The sequence below is a fragment of the Trachypithecus francoisi genome, unplaced genomic scaffold, assembly GCF_009764315.1.
Source record: "Trachypithecus francoisi isolate TF-2019V2 unplaced genomic scaffold, Tfra_2.0 Lachesis_group14, whole genome shotgun sequence".
In the NCBI taxonomy this organism is placed as follows: Eukaryota; Metazoa; Chordata; class Mammalia; order Primates; family Cercopithecidae; genus Trachypithecus; species Trachypithecus francoisi.
In genome coordinates this window covers 29,121,496-29,136,245 of record NW_022681459.1, presented here as the reverse complement: position 1 = coordinate 29,136,245, position 14,750 = coordinate 29,121,496, and the positions used below count along the sequence as shown (strand labels likewise).

The 14,750-nt window shown below is 49.3% G+C and overlaps 1 protein-coding gene across 1 annotated transcript; it reads left to right on the top strand.

Moving 5' to 3' along the window:
• The first annotated feature begins 2,980 nt into the window (after nucleotides 1–2,980).
• LOC117095820 (60S ribosomal protein L22-like) lies at nucleotides 2,981–3,457 on the top strand. Its single transcript, XM_033232555.1, has one exon. The coding sequence runs from the start codon at nucleotides 3,007–3,009 to the stop codon at nucleotides 3,328–3,330; it is 324 nt and encodes a 107-aa protein (XP_033088446.1). The 5' UTR covers nucleotides 2,981–3,006; the 3' UTR covers nucleotides 3,331–3,457.
• Nucleotides 3,458–14,750: the final 11,293 nt, after the last annotated feature.

Below are 14,750 nucleotides of genomic sequence, written 5' to 3'. Positions count from 1 at the left end.
CAGCTCAGACCTTTGATCAGTTCCCAGGGACTCGGGCCCCTTTTTTCTCCCCTTCTGCTGGGAAGAGCCATTGCAACAGAGCATTTGTGGTGACTCTTCCGGAGATTAAGTGACAACTGGTGGGAGGGGCCGTGGCAGCATGTCTTCCGGGGACTGGGAGAGCTCCCAGGTGGGCCCTGGGGACTGTGACCCTCCCTGCTACCTCCAGAGCCGTCCTCCCAACCCTGCCACTTTTGTTTGTTTCTTGATTCTTTCTGTGGTAGCAGCTTTATTGGGCTATACTGCACATGCTATTCAATTCACCCATTTAAAGTGTAAAATTCACTTTTTAGCATGGAGTTGTGTGACCATCCCCGCCGTCCATTTTAGAACATGTTCATCACCCCCAAAAAGAAGCCCCTTTAGCTGTTACTTCTTCAATCCTCCCAATCTCCTTGTCACCCTCAGCCCTAAGCAACCACTCGTCTGCTTTCTGTCTCCATGAATTTACATATTCTGGACATGTCATATAAATTGAGCCATACAATTTTGGGTCTTTTGTATCTGTTTCTTTTACTTAACCCAATATTTTCTTTTCTTTTTTAATTTTTTTTTTTTAATTTTACTTTAAGTTCCAGGATACATGTGCAGAGCATGCACGTTTGTTACATAGGTATACATGTGCCATGGTGGTTTGCTGCACCCATCAACCCGTCATCTAGGTTTCAAGCCCCACATGCATTAGGTATTCATCCTAATGTTCTCCCTCCCCTTGCCCTCACCCTCCAACAGGCCCCGGTGTGTGATGTTCCCCTACTTGTGTCCACATGTTCTCATTGTTCAACTCCCACTTATGAGTGAGAATATGCAGTGTTTGGTTTTCTGTTCCTGTGTTAATTTGCTGAGAAAGATGGCTTCCACCTTCATCCATGTCCCTGCAAAGGACATGAACTCATTCTTTTTTATGGCTACATAGTATTCCATGGTGTATATGTGCCACATTTTCTTTGTTCAGTCTATCATTAATGAGCACGTGGGTTGGTTCCAAGTCTTTGCTATTGTAAATAGTGCTGCAATAAATATGCGTGCCTGTGTCTTTATAGTAGAATGATTTACAACCCTTTGGGTATATAACCAGTAATGGGATTGCTGGGTCAAATGACATTTCTGGCTCTAGATCCTTGAGGAATTGTCACACTGTCTTCCATAATGGTTGAACTAATTTACACTCCCACCAACAGTGTAAAAGTGTTCCTATTTCTCCACACCCTCTCCAGCATCTGTTGTTTCCTGACTTTTTAATGATTGCCATTCTAACTGGCACGAGATGGTATCTCATTGTGGCTTCAATTTGCATTTCTCTAATGACCAGTGATGATGAGCTGTTTTTCATATGTTTGTTTGCCACATAAATGTCTTCTTTGAAGAAGTGTCTGTTCATATCCTTTGCCCACTTTTTGATGGGAGTATTTGTTTTTTTCTTGTAAATTTAAGTTCCTTGTAGATTCTGGATATTTGACTTTTGTCAGATGGGTAGCTTGCAAAAATTTTCTTCCATTCTGTAGGTTGCCTGTTCACTCTGATGATAGTTTCTTTTGCTGTTAGCACAACTTTTCCAAGATTCACCCTTGCTGTAGCATGTACCTGTACTCCATTCCTTTTCATGGCTGAATACTATTCCACCATATGGACGTCCTGCATTTTGCCTAACCGTGCAGCTGTTGTTGGACTTTGGGTTGTTTCTACCTCTTCACTACTGTGTTGCAGCCCTGGTTTCTTGACTTCTGGTTCATCAAAAAAAAATTGTGTTTGTTTGCAGTGGAGACAGTGCCTTTGTCTGACCCGGCACCAGCTGAAAGGTGCTGACATGGGTGCCTTCTCTGCCTTCCTAGAGAGGAGCTGCAGGGGCACCACAGTTCCTGATGAGGCACCCCAGCGCTCTTATCTCTTGGAGCCTGGGGCTAGCACCTTGCTTTAAGTACCATCTAAGGACATGCACGAAAGTGGGGGAAGCTGCACCCAGGTCCTGCCCCTGACTGTGCTGTGCATCAGTTCAAATCCTGGAGGAGGGTGTCTAGCAGCCCTGGTGGGGATGAAGGCAGCCGCCCTGGGTCTCCACAGCCCCATGACTATGTGATATGATTTGGCTCTGTGTCCCCACCCAAATCTCATCCTGTAGCTCCCATAACTCCCATGCGTTGTGGGAGCAACCCGTTGGGAGACGATTAAATCATGGGGGTGGGTCTTTCCTGTGCTGTTCTCCTGATAGTAAATGAGTCTCACAAGATCTGATGGTTTTATTTTATTTTATTTTATTTAGACAGAACCTCACTCTGTTGCCCAGGCTGGAGTGAAGTGGCGCTATCTTGGCTCACTCCAACCTCTGCCTCCCAGGTCCAAGTGATTCTTGTGCCTCAGCCTCCCCAGTGGTTGGGATTATAAGCGTGTGCCAGCATGCCCGGATAATTTTTGGTATTTTTTAGTAGAGATGGGGTTTCACCATATTGCCCAGGCTGGTCTTGAACTCCTGAGCTCAGGCAATCCACCCACCTCGGCCTCCCAAAGTGCTAGGATTACAGGTGTGAGCCACTGCCCCCAGCCATGATAGTTTTAAAAAAATGGGAGTTTCTCTGCACAAGCTCTCTCTTTGCTGCCACCAACCATGTAAGACGTGACTTGCTCCTCCTTGCCTTCTGCCATGATTGTGAGGCCTCCCCAGCCACGTGGAACTGTCAGTCTTAACGAAACCCCTTTCTTTTGTAAATTGCTCAGCCTCGGGTATGTCTTTATCAACAATGTGAAAATGAACTAATACACTGTGTTTCACTTACACCAAGATGGTAAGGCCCTCCTGTCACCATACCATGGAATCTGGCAATTCGTGAATGCTAGTGTCTATACATCCAAGAATCAGTTTTCATAACCCCTCATCAAAACATCATGTTTTCATGTTGCTGGGCATGATGTCCACACCCAAACACTGTCATTAGAAAATTCTTGGACCGCCTTTCTAATTCCGCTGCGGCCATGGCTCCAGTGAAAAAACTTGTGGCGAAGGGGGGCAAAAAAAAGAAGCAGGTTCTGAAGTTCACTCTTGATTGCACCCACCCTGTAGAAGATGGAATCATGGATGCTGCCAATTTTGAGCAGTTTTTGCAAGAAAGGATCAAAGTGAACGGAAAAGCTGGGAACCTTGGTGGAGGGGTGGTGACCATCGAAAGGAGCAAGAGCAAGATCACTGTGACATCTGAGGTGCCTTTCTCCAAAAGGTATTTGAAATATCTCACCAAAAAATATTTGAAGAAGAATAATCTACGTGACTGGTTGCGCGTAGTTGCTAACAGCAAATAGAGTTACGAATTACGTTACTTCCAGATTAACCAGGACGAAGAAGAGGAGGAAGATGAGATTAAATTTCATTTATCTGGAATATTTTGTATGAGTTATTGAATAAAACTTGAGAACCAAAAAAAAAAAAAGAAAATTCTTGGACCAAAACCTTTCCCCACAGGGTGATGTAAAATTCTCACTCGTGCTTTCTTCACTTAGACCAAATCCCTCGGAGATGAATTGATTACTTCTTCTGCTCTCTCGCTGGGAAATGAGCGGGAATTCTGCCAAGTAACTGTGCAACATCAGGCCCAAGGGAACAAAGGAAACAGCGACCCGGGGAAGGGAGAAGCAACTCACTGTGTGTCAATGACAGACTATGATGCCTGCACGTGCACACGCATCACACATACATGCACACACCAGCACACGCAGCATTGGCTTGTCTGCCTGGGCCGTCAAAGACCTCCTGGGGTTAGGAGGACAAGAAGGAACCATGGGCAGGGTACTCAGTGAACTGACCCAGCCAAGCAAGCGGGGATTTCATGGCCACACAGACCAAACTGCTCAGAAAACCATGGTCAGATTAGCCCGAGGTGTAGAACCAGCAGAAGAAAAGTTCTGCTGATTAGAGAACACGCTGGGAGGAAATAGCCACAAAACAGAGGGTTATTATTATAATTAACCCACAACTTCACCCGGACAGAGCATAGAGTGGGGAAAGGCCCTAAAGAAAGCAGAAAGGCCAAGCTGAGGAAATGTGAAATGTCAGTGGAAGGGGAAATAAAGCAGAGAAGGAAAAACCCATAGGCACCTGCTGGTCTCCAATACGAGCAAACCAGTGCATGGGGAAAGGCAGTGACCTCCCCCAACAGGCGAACAGCTCCCAAAGGAACTGGACAGAGAAAATAGTGAAAATCTCTTTTTTTATTTTTATTTTTATTTTATTTTATTTTGAGATGGAGTCTCACTCTGTTGCCCAGGCTGGAGTGTGGTGGTGCAATCTCGGCTCACTGCATCCTCCACTTCCTGGATTCAAGCGACTCTCCTGCCTCAGCCTCCTGAGTAACTGCCATTACAGGCACCTGCCACCACGCCCAGCTAATTTTTGTATTTTTAGTAAAGACAGGGTTTCGCCATGTTGGTCAGGTTGGTCTCAAACTCCTGACCTCAGGTGATCTGTCCGCCTCGGCCTCCCAAAGTACTGGGATTACAGGAGCAAGGCACCGCACCCGGCCGAAAATCTCTTGAAGGAGAAAACATGCTTCAGGAGCTAGGAACGTCTGTCAGAAGATCAGCAGATAAAGGAGGAGGCCAGCCCAGGGAGCACCCAGATCTGAGTGTTCTCAGAACACTGTTCAAGTGGAAGAGACTTGGAGCAGTGTGGGTCCAGTACTGTGCAAGGCCCCCACTGCTCTCGCCTCCACCTTCACAGTGAGCCTGCAAGGGGCTGCTTTCATCCCTGGGTACACAGGAGGGCCCTACAGCTCAGGGCAAGGATGTGCCGAAGTCCGCTAATCAGTGAAGACCCGTCCTTGCCTAGGTCTCTAACTGTAGCCCAGGCCACAGCAACCTGAGTTTCGGAGGTTGAAGCTCACTTGCCATCGGCAAGGCTGGGCCCCTCGAAAGGTCAGGCTCCCTGAGCTGACAGCAGAGCCTTGCTCCAGCACCCACCTGCCCCTGGCTGGGCCCTGTGTCCACATCTGGCAATAACCCTCAGCCCCGGCACATGCTGGGATGGCAGGGAGCACCCACACCCTCCCCAGGAGACCGCACCCGAGTGGCCTGGGGTGCAGCCTGGCATCGGACTTTTGGAAAGCTCCCAGGGGAAGCCTGATCAAAAGCCAAGATGAGACAGAACTTGGGCCAGAGGGGGCCTTCTGCAGGGCAGAGGGGCTTCTGAGCTTCATTCTTATTCAAGAGAATGCCCAGTGGACCAATAATAACCTGGGCATATAATTTAAAAAAATTTTAAAACTCTGCAACCTGGTCAGGCACGGTGGCTCACACCTGTAATCCCAGCACTTTGGGAGGCCAAGATGGGCAGATCACCTGAAGTTAGGAGTTCGAGACTAGCCTGGCCAACATGGTGAAACCCCGTCTCTACTAAAAATACAAAAATTAGCCAGGCGTGGTGGCACATGCCTGTAATCCCAGCTAGTCGGGAGGCTGAGGCACAAGAATCACTTGAACCTGGGAGGTGGAGGTTGCAGTGAGCCAAGATTGCACCACTGCATTCTAGCCTGGGCAACAAGAGGGAAACTCCATCTAAAAAAAAAAAAAAACCAAAAAAACCTCTGCAACCAGTGACATCTCATGATTCATGGAACTCTATCTTTCAACATGAGCTTTCAAAGGCCAAGTCTTGAGCAATATAGGTAAAAACACAGGAGCAGAGAAGAGGCTGCGATGAGGTGGACTTGCACCTGCTTCCCTCAAAGGTAGGTTCCTCTGTCTGAGCCCCTCTGAGGACGGCGGGGCACCTCCCACGTGGGTCAGCACTCCAGAGAGTTGTGGGGTCCAGCTTGCTATTGGCTGCCTATGAAGGGAAATTCCAGGATGGCTGGAGATGGAGTCAGCCTTCCCCTGCAGTGTTGAGCCTCAGCCAGTGCAGGGACCCCCACAGGCAAGACTGAGACCAAGGACTGCCTCATGGGACCACCTCTTAAACTCCTGCCCTTGGGGCATGGACCAGAGCAGCCTCTGGAAGTGACTGGATTGGCCCAGCCTCTAGGTCCTCACAACATCTGTAAGGAGAGAAGGAGAGCCCAGTTGAGCCTGGTCAGGTTGCTATTTTGAAATAGGCCACCTGGTTCAACCACAAACACCTTCAATCAGCCAACAACGCTATTTCCAGAGCGCTCGCTGGCTCCTCGCTGGGCTCTGCCCTTGTTTGTGCCCACGGATCCCATTTGTAACTGGGCCAGGTGCCCCATCGTTTCCTACAGTGAGTCTCTGCACTGTGGCTGCCAGGAACCACACGGCTGCCTCTCCAGGGTGTCTTTGGGGTCTCTTCCACGAACCCGGTCCCCAACCCTGGGCTTGTACCTGCCTGGGGGAAGGGCAGTCCATGCTGAGGGCCTGGATCCTGGACCACCGGGTCTGGGCTCACCCAGGTCTCACCCTCCCTTCACCCCACTTATTTTTCCAATCTGCAAAGCTCCAAAGTCACTCCTTTTACTGAGAAAACACATGGAAATGCTAACATGGATTAAGATCAAGCTAAAGCCAAGAAAAGAAAACACAAGTGAAAAGAAAGGAAAAAGCTATGCGTCGCCTTTGCCAGCTGCAGCCCTCTTAGCTGTTTCCAATGGTATGCGGCTGTCCGGGTTTTCAAAGCACTTTCTTCAAGTGGCAAGTGTGGGGCTGCAGCATTGCTGATAGAGGCATGCGTTCAGGCTTCCTCCTCCATCATGGACCAAGAGAAAGCCGAGTCGTCAATCGGGGAACAAGAAGGACACCCCACGTATCTGAGTGCACCAGATTCATGTAACCCAGAGGTTCTCACACCCCTTCAGGCCAGAAAAGAGGGAGGTGCTTCTAGTCACCAAATGTACACTCAGGTACTTTTTAAAAACTCTTTGGACTAAGATGCCTTCATTCACCTTGAAACACGGACAATGTGAGGATGATGCTCAGCTGGACGTAGCAAAGCTCTTACTGTGGTGGCTTAAACACAGAAAGTTTTCATTGTCATACATAAAACAAGTGTGAAAGCAGGTGTTCCGGGGAAAATATGGAAGCCACCAGACTCCCAGGCTGCTTCTGGTTTTGTGTTCTACCACATATGGCTTCTCTTCTCAGAGGCAACTCATGGAACAATATGGCTGCTAGTGCACCAGCTATGGCATACATATTCCAGGCAACAGAAAGAAAGAAGCAGAGGGATCCAAGAGAAGTGTCCCCTCCCCTTGACAAAGACTTCCCAGAATCCCCACAGCACGTTTCCATGGACATCTTTTTGGCAGAACATCTTATGAGGGCCAAAAGGAACAAGAGGCTGGGAAAGGTGGTCTTTTAGCTGGGCACGTTAAACACTCCAAATAAAACGGAGTTCTGTTGCTAAGAAGGAAGGGGAGGTGGAGGGTGGATGTGGGGGTGGGAATCAGCGATCTCTGCCACAGAGACTTATCCTGTTCAAGAGAAAGTCCTTATAGGCAATCATTATCAAAGTTATCTCCCTTTATTAACAAAGTTAACATGTGAAGAGAGGCAGAGTTGTAGTTGGTGATGATAGCATTGTTTCCTAGGTCTATGAGGGTGTTGCTAAAAACAACAGCAGTTTCTGCACCCATGGCCCCATGTGTGGACCAATCAGTAGTGACCAGCCATTTGTTTATCACTTCCCGAGTGCATGCAGCCTCCAACCTTGACCCTGGGCTTGGAGCCTACAGCATTTGTAAGACTTCTAATTGGAAGTCAAATGCCACTTCTGACTGCCTTGTCCCTTGTATCAATTTACAAGGGCTTCCATAACAAGGTACCACAGACTGGGTGGCTCAAAATGACAGACATTCATGTTCTAGCAGTTCTGGGGGCTGGAAGCCCGAGATCAAGGCACCGGCAGGGCTGGTTCCCGGGAGGCCTCCCTCCTTGGCCTGCAGATGGTGTCTTCTCCGTGTCCTTACGTGGCCGTCCCTCTGTGAGTATCTGTGTCCTCATCTCCTCTTTCGATAAGGACACAGTCAGATTGAATTAGTGCCCACACTAGTGACTGATTTATTCACTTATTTAAAGATTCTACCTCCAAATAGAGTCACATTGGGAGGTATTGGGGGTTAGGGCTTTAACATACGAGTTTGGGGTGGATGCAATTCAGCCCTTAACGCCCCTCAAGGCCTGACTGCTGCCACAAGCTCTATTTAAGACAGAGCTGAATAGAGCTATGCTTCAATATTTCTGCAAACTGTTTCTTCAACTAGTCTTCATTTCACCAGAGCAGGAAACATTACCTTCTGCTTCAAATGATTGGTTCCCAGAAGTTGTAATAAACTGAGCTTCTATTAATCTTAGGACTACCTGTCTGGGATCAAAGGGTCTGAGTTCTGATCCTGATGCTGCCCCAGCCTTGGTGAGCTGAGCTCTGCATCTGAAAAGTGAGCAAATGGAACTAGAAGACCTCCTGGTTCCTTTCCATCTCCAAAGTCCTCTGACTTTTTTGGAGCCACAAGGAGAGTTTGCCTTAGAGGAACTGACTTGCTCATCAGCCTTGTAAGCCGTGGTGGTGTCCTTCTTATTCAAAAGTCCTTCACTCACTGTGCTCGATCGAAGGCCACAGTCACAGGCAAGCTGTGCCTCAAAGGTGACTGCGTTCCACTCCCAGGTTTTTGGTGATTTTGGAAAAACAAATGGACTTATTTTAGGGACTGTCATTTTCTGAGATCCATGCAAGAGTTCCCATTTAGGACCACCTGTCTGGGAATAAGTTCACGCAGCACCTTGAATTCCAGCTTCTTCTCAAGGCAAGGCAAGTTGTTTCCACGGCAGTTTGGACAGCTCTTGTTTGTTCTCATTACTCAAAGCCAGCCCAGATGAGGCCGCTCCGAATCTACAGAAACAGGCGCGCAGCTGACCCAGGCAGCCTGGATGGGAAGGGCGGCAACACGGAATCAGGCAATCTCTGTCTGCATTGTAAATACTGAGGAGGAAACAGATGGAAGTCATATTCGAGGGCAGAGGAGAACACGGTACCAGCTCACAACCTCTGGGACAGGTGGCACCAGGAACAGCATAGTGAAGAGCTCCTGAGCTGAAGAAGGGCCACAGAGGAAAACCGAGGGCACAGCGGGGTCCCGCTAACTCCCGGAAACTTGCAACCCAGGCTCCTTACCCCAGCTCACCTTCCCAGAGAGGCCCCGCCTTCACCTCTCTTTGAGTGTTTCAACGCCGCACAGAGGAGGACTTTCCCAAGACTGGGGACAGGCAGAGGGCTCTCTCCAGCCTCCCTATGCTGGGGGCAAAGAGCCCTGGGGTCAAAGGATCTGAGTTCTGATCCTGATGCTGCCCTGGCCTCGGTGAACTGAACTCTTCATCTGAAAAGGGAGCAAGTTGGACTACAAGACCTCCTGGTTCCTTTCCATCTCCCAAGTCCTCTAACTTTTCTGGGGAGCCACAAGAAACACAGAGTTTGTGTTAGAAGAACTGACTTGCTCATCAGCCTCATAGGGCGTGGCAGTGCCCTTCTTATTTAGAAGGCCCTCACCCACTGTGCTCGATCCAAGGCCACAGTCATAGCCAAGATGCAAGGGCTCTAGGCCTCCTGTCACCCAGAGGCAACCCAACGCTTCTGCATGCCCCAGCCACCTGCAGGGTGTATGGGCTGTAATGGGGCACTGGCGGAGTCAGCCTTTCCTTCCCTTTTCATAAAGAGAATACGAATTTATACGTACTTAAAAAAATCCTCCTTTCTCTATCTCAGTTTGGAAGAAACTAAGAAATATGTGTGTCCTACGCTTTCTGGTTGATTAAAGAACAGCTTGACCTGGAAAATGGAAATTTTAAGCTGCTTACAGGGCCTGGAAAGAAACGAGGAAGCCAATTTGAGTGCAGAATAAAAATACCATCTGGACTTTGGTGACAGTGAGTAACACTGCTGGATTTTCTGAGCTCAGACAATTATTATATGAAAAAGGAGTTTCTAAATGCCGCATGTTAAAATGGTAAAAGATGTTTAATGGGGAATAGAGACGAAAGTGACCCCAGCACCCCTGCGTGATACACACTTGGGTACAGCGCGCCCACCGTGTCTGAAAGCATGGGAGGAACAGACAGTGTCATCAAGGGCATCTCCAGTCTGTGTAGGCGCAGAGCAAAACCAGCCATCATGTGCCAGGTCTGGGGTCTCCCCACACGGCCAGCTCACCAAGGAGGTGGAGGACAGGAGGAGCGCGGGGGAGGAAGTCCCATGTCCCATACGCTTTGTCTTGGACTTTGTGAACTCTTAGCTCAAGACTCTGCAGCACTGGGAAGGGCCCCTTCATCCATGTGGGCTGCTTCAGTGAAGTACCAGAGGCCGGGTGATAAAACAGCACCTGGTTCAGATTCCAATATATGTGTGACACACCCCACACACACCACACACAACACACAACACACGCAACACCACACCACACACACACGTACACACCACACATCACACACACAAAACCACACACAAGCCACACATGCACACACCCCACACAACACACCCCACACAACACACACACCCTACATACACCACACACACACAAAACCACGCACATGCCACACACACACCCCACACAACACACACCCTACACACACACCACACACACACCCCACACACACACCACACCACACACACATGCACCACACATACACATGAACGCACTACACACCACATACACCCCCCCACATACCACATACACCCCCACACACCCCCCCACACATACACACACATACACCCCCACACACCCCACATCACACATACACACCCTACACACCCATCGTACAACACACACACACCCTGCACACACACCACACATGCACCACACCACACATACACATGCACACACACCACACACACACCCTACACACACACCACACACACACCCCACACCACACACCCACCACACACCACATACACACACCACACATACATACCTATACACACATACACCACCCCACACACACCATACACACACACCCCACACACACACCCTACACCACCCACACTCACATCCCACACAAACACATAGACACACACACACAACACACATACACACACCCCACACACCCTACACCCCACACACATACACATGTATACATATACACACCACACAGCCCTCCACACACACCCACACCCACACATACACACACAGAGTTTTGTAAATATTAATTTTTTTCTAATTTGGACTGAGGTCTCTCTTGAGAGTGGCTGTAAATTCTAGCCCTGACCAGGAGCGAGTTGGACTGAGACACACGAGGCGGTGCTGCAGAGTTCATGAGCTCAGAAGCAGCTGGTCTCCCAGGGCCGCACGAGGAGAGGGCAGCCCACCTCGCAGGGCTGACAGGAGTGGGGAGCCGTTGGGGACATGCACACTCAACCACCGGGCAGGGGGAAAGACAGAGAGACCAGGGGCCAACGCCTTTATGGGGACCAAGGAGTTAGTCAGGAAGGTTTCCCATGGGAGTTCTAATCCGTGGGTCTGGAGCAAGCAGGCCAGAGCTCTGTGGGGTCCCACTGTGACTGAAGGGTCACTGGGGCATAGGTCTCAGAGTCCATGTGAGGTGTGGGGTCTGAAGGCGAGTCGGGCAGGTTGTGTCCAACTGTACCATGGGGAGGGGTCACCAGGAGGCAGTGGTGCAAGGCAGATGTCCGGACCGGCCACCTTGAGAACCTGGGAGGAAGAAGACTGGAAACTCTGTTGGGGTGAAAGTCCAGCTTACATTCAAAATGGATCTGGCACAACATAAAATTATTCACTACACACCCACATACACACACACAGAAAGACACACACATACTTGATGTCCTGCTTCCTCAAATTCTTGAAACAACCCTAATCAGGCTGTCACCTCCACCACTCCACCAAAACAAATCTCAAAGTCACCCAGGACAGCCTGTGATAAGTGCAGCACTCACTTCTCAGTCTGCCTCTTTCTGAACTCTGCCGCATTGAACACCATGATCGCTCCCACCTCCTAAGACACCTTTGTTTACCGGCCACGCCAGGCTTCCAGGATGTCTTTGCAGGGATTAGGAAAAGCCTCTGCTCTGGGCAAATGCAGCTCTGTGAGACCTAACCCATGAGGAGAGCAAGAGCGGCCCCTTCACCTGGAGCCTTTATGCAGTGCACAGACTGCTCAACAGTACAGGGCAGTTCTGCAGGGTTACAGGTCAAGGAGGGTCATCCAATGATGAGAGGCTAGAGACATAGAACAAGGAACCAGAGTCGACCTCAGAAGAGGCAGGCAGCAACACGACATGGCTCATGGAGGAAATAATTGGAAGGAGAAGGAGAGGAGCACCTCTTCTAACAAGTGAGCTTTCTACCAGTGTCTCATTGCCAAGAATCGGCCCCAGTGCTTATGTGAGAGCATATTCTGATGCTGAAGACATACACACCGAAGTAGGCAGGGGTCAGGGTCCTGATGTACGCAACTGGCTCTGAAATTATCCTGCTCTGTGTATATGGGGTGCCTAGAGAGACAGGGATAGCAAGGGCTAAGGCAGCGGGCACAGTCGGACGGCAGGTGGGCTGGGGTGAAGAGAGTGGGTTCTCTGTACTCGTCCTGTGCTTGCAACTTTTGCTGGCAGTTTGAGATAATTTCCACCTAAGATGCTCTCTCTAAAAACAAAAAAGCTCAGCCTGGATGGCACCAGGGTAACACCCTGCAGAGCCACCCTCATGGACCTCCAGAGGGACAGTGGCCCAGGCACCCTCCAGAGGGACAGTGGCCCAGCCATCCTGTTCTCCCAATGCCCAGGGCTTTTCCTGCTGCAACAGCAGAACAGTTTCGCTGGAGGCTCAGGCACTCTCTGAGGAGCTCCCATCTCAGACTTCACCACAGCCTGTGCCCCATGGGGTGGGACACATGGAGGGAGGTGCTATGAGGGACAGGACCCAGAATGCCCCCTCAGGAGGAAGCCATGTGCAAGCAACAAGACGCAAATTGGAGAGGGGCAGCCAGTGTGCTGCAGTATTCACGCCTGGGAAAGGGGCTCTCAGCGTCTGTCCCCAACACAGGATACTCTGGCAAAAGCTGGTTTGGAGGCCATGATTGAGGCCTGGCGGCTGACCTGAGCCCCCCACTTCCTTCCAGACCCCAACTCAGCTTGTTCAAGAGCATCTGTAGGGAAGGGGAGATGGGTAAGGCCCAGTACAGCATCTTCTGACCTGACTAAGGTCATAGCCTGGCTCTGCCTCCCAAGGAAATATCCAGAAGGTAGCAAGAGATGGTTCTGGGCCCAGGCAATGTGAGTTCCCTGCCAGAATCAGGCTCAAGGTTCCTGCGCTGACCATCAGGGCCAGGTAGCCTGCCCTCTGGCAAACTATGCCTGGGACCCACCAAAGTGACCATTCTTCCCATGGTGGCCAGGCCTGGGGCAGAAACAGGGAGACCTTGGCACAAGACAAAGACCAAGGGGAAGACTCAGGAGGCCGAGGGCCTGCCGCCCACCCAGCCCTGCCCAACCACAATCACCTTGCCTTTTCCCTGTTCTGAGATCTCCGTGTTCAACATGAGTTCTCTAATGGATATAGTGTTCAAACCAACATTTTACTGCAGGGCATATAAATATCACGATCAAAGTTTTGACTTTTCACTTCAAAAATACCGAACTAGGGACTGATTTCACATTTCTGCTTGTAGAAATATTCCAAAGAAAACAAGTCTCTGAAAGCAATGCTTGCCAAAAATATTGTTTCTTAATACCCTTGTTTATAGAAAAATGAAGCATCTGGACCAAAGGCTCAGCAAAGAGCAGAGGGTTGATGCCTGCATGAAGGAAGCTGCCACAGAGTCCCTGCAAGTTTTATTCCTTCTTATTTCTAAAGAGATGTTGTGGGTTATGCCCAAAACTGAAAACCCAGAAACAAAGATTTGGGGGGGATGGCTCTGAGCTTGTTATCTCTGAACTTCTCTGGGGAGCATGGTAAGATTGCAGAGGGCTGCAGGGCCACGTGAGTTGAGCTTTCAAACTTTTTGGAGGTTTTGCATTCTATTTTTGTCTCTAAGACAGATTGATTGAGGTACATTATGCATGTACGGTTTAATTCATCCTTTTCAGGTGTACACGCCATAGGTGTCGACAAATGTAGCCAGTCATGTGACCACCACCACAATCAAGATATAAATCATTCCCATCACCCCTAAGCTCCCCTTCCCCTGGCCATCAATCACCTCCCCCCATCCTCAGCAACCTTGATTTATGTCCCTATAGTTTTGCCTTTTCCAGAAAGGTGTACAAATACAGTTGTACCAAATGTAGATTTCAGCATCTGGCTTCTTGCACTTCGCATAATGCGTTTGAGATCATCCCTGTTCTTGTGTCAGCAATTGTTTATGGCTGAGCAGTACTCAGTTGTTTATGGCTGAGTAGCATTCTAGTGGCTGGATATCACACTGCTATCCAAGCACCAGCGGAGGGCCCTTTGGGTTGCTTCCAATGTGGGTGATGAAGCTGCTGTTTTCTTTTCTCTTGGGTAATTACCTGGGAGTGAAAGTGTTGGGTCGTGGCAGTTTCCTGTACAGTAGGTTTAACTCTGGTCCAAAGTGGCTGTATCATTTCACATTCTCACCAACAATGTATGTGAGTTCCAGTTGCTCTCCATTTTTGCTGACATTTGATCTTGTATTTTTAATGTAGCCATTCTAATCGTGGTATCTCATTATCATTTGAATTTGTGTTTCCCTAATGACCAGCGGTGCTGAGTGCCTTTTCATGTTCTTCTGTGCTGTTTGATCTCTTCTTTGGTGAC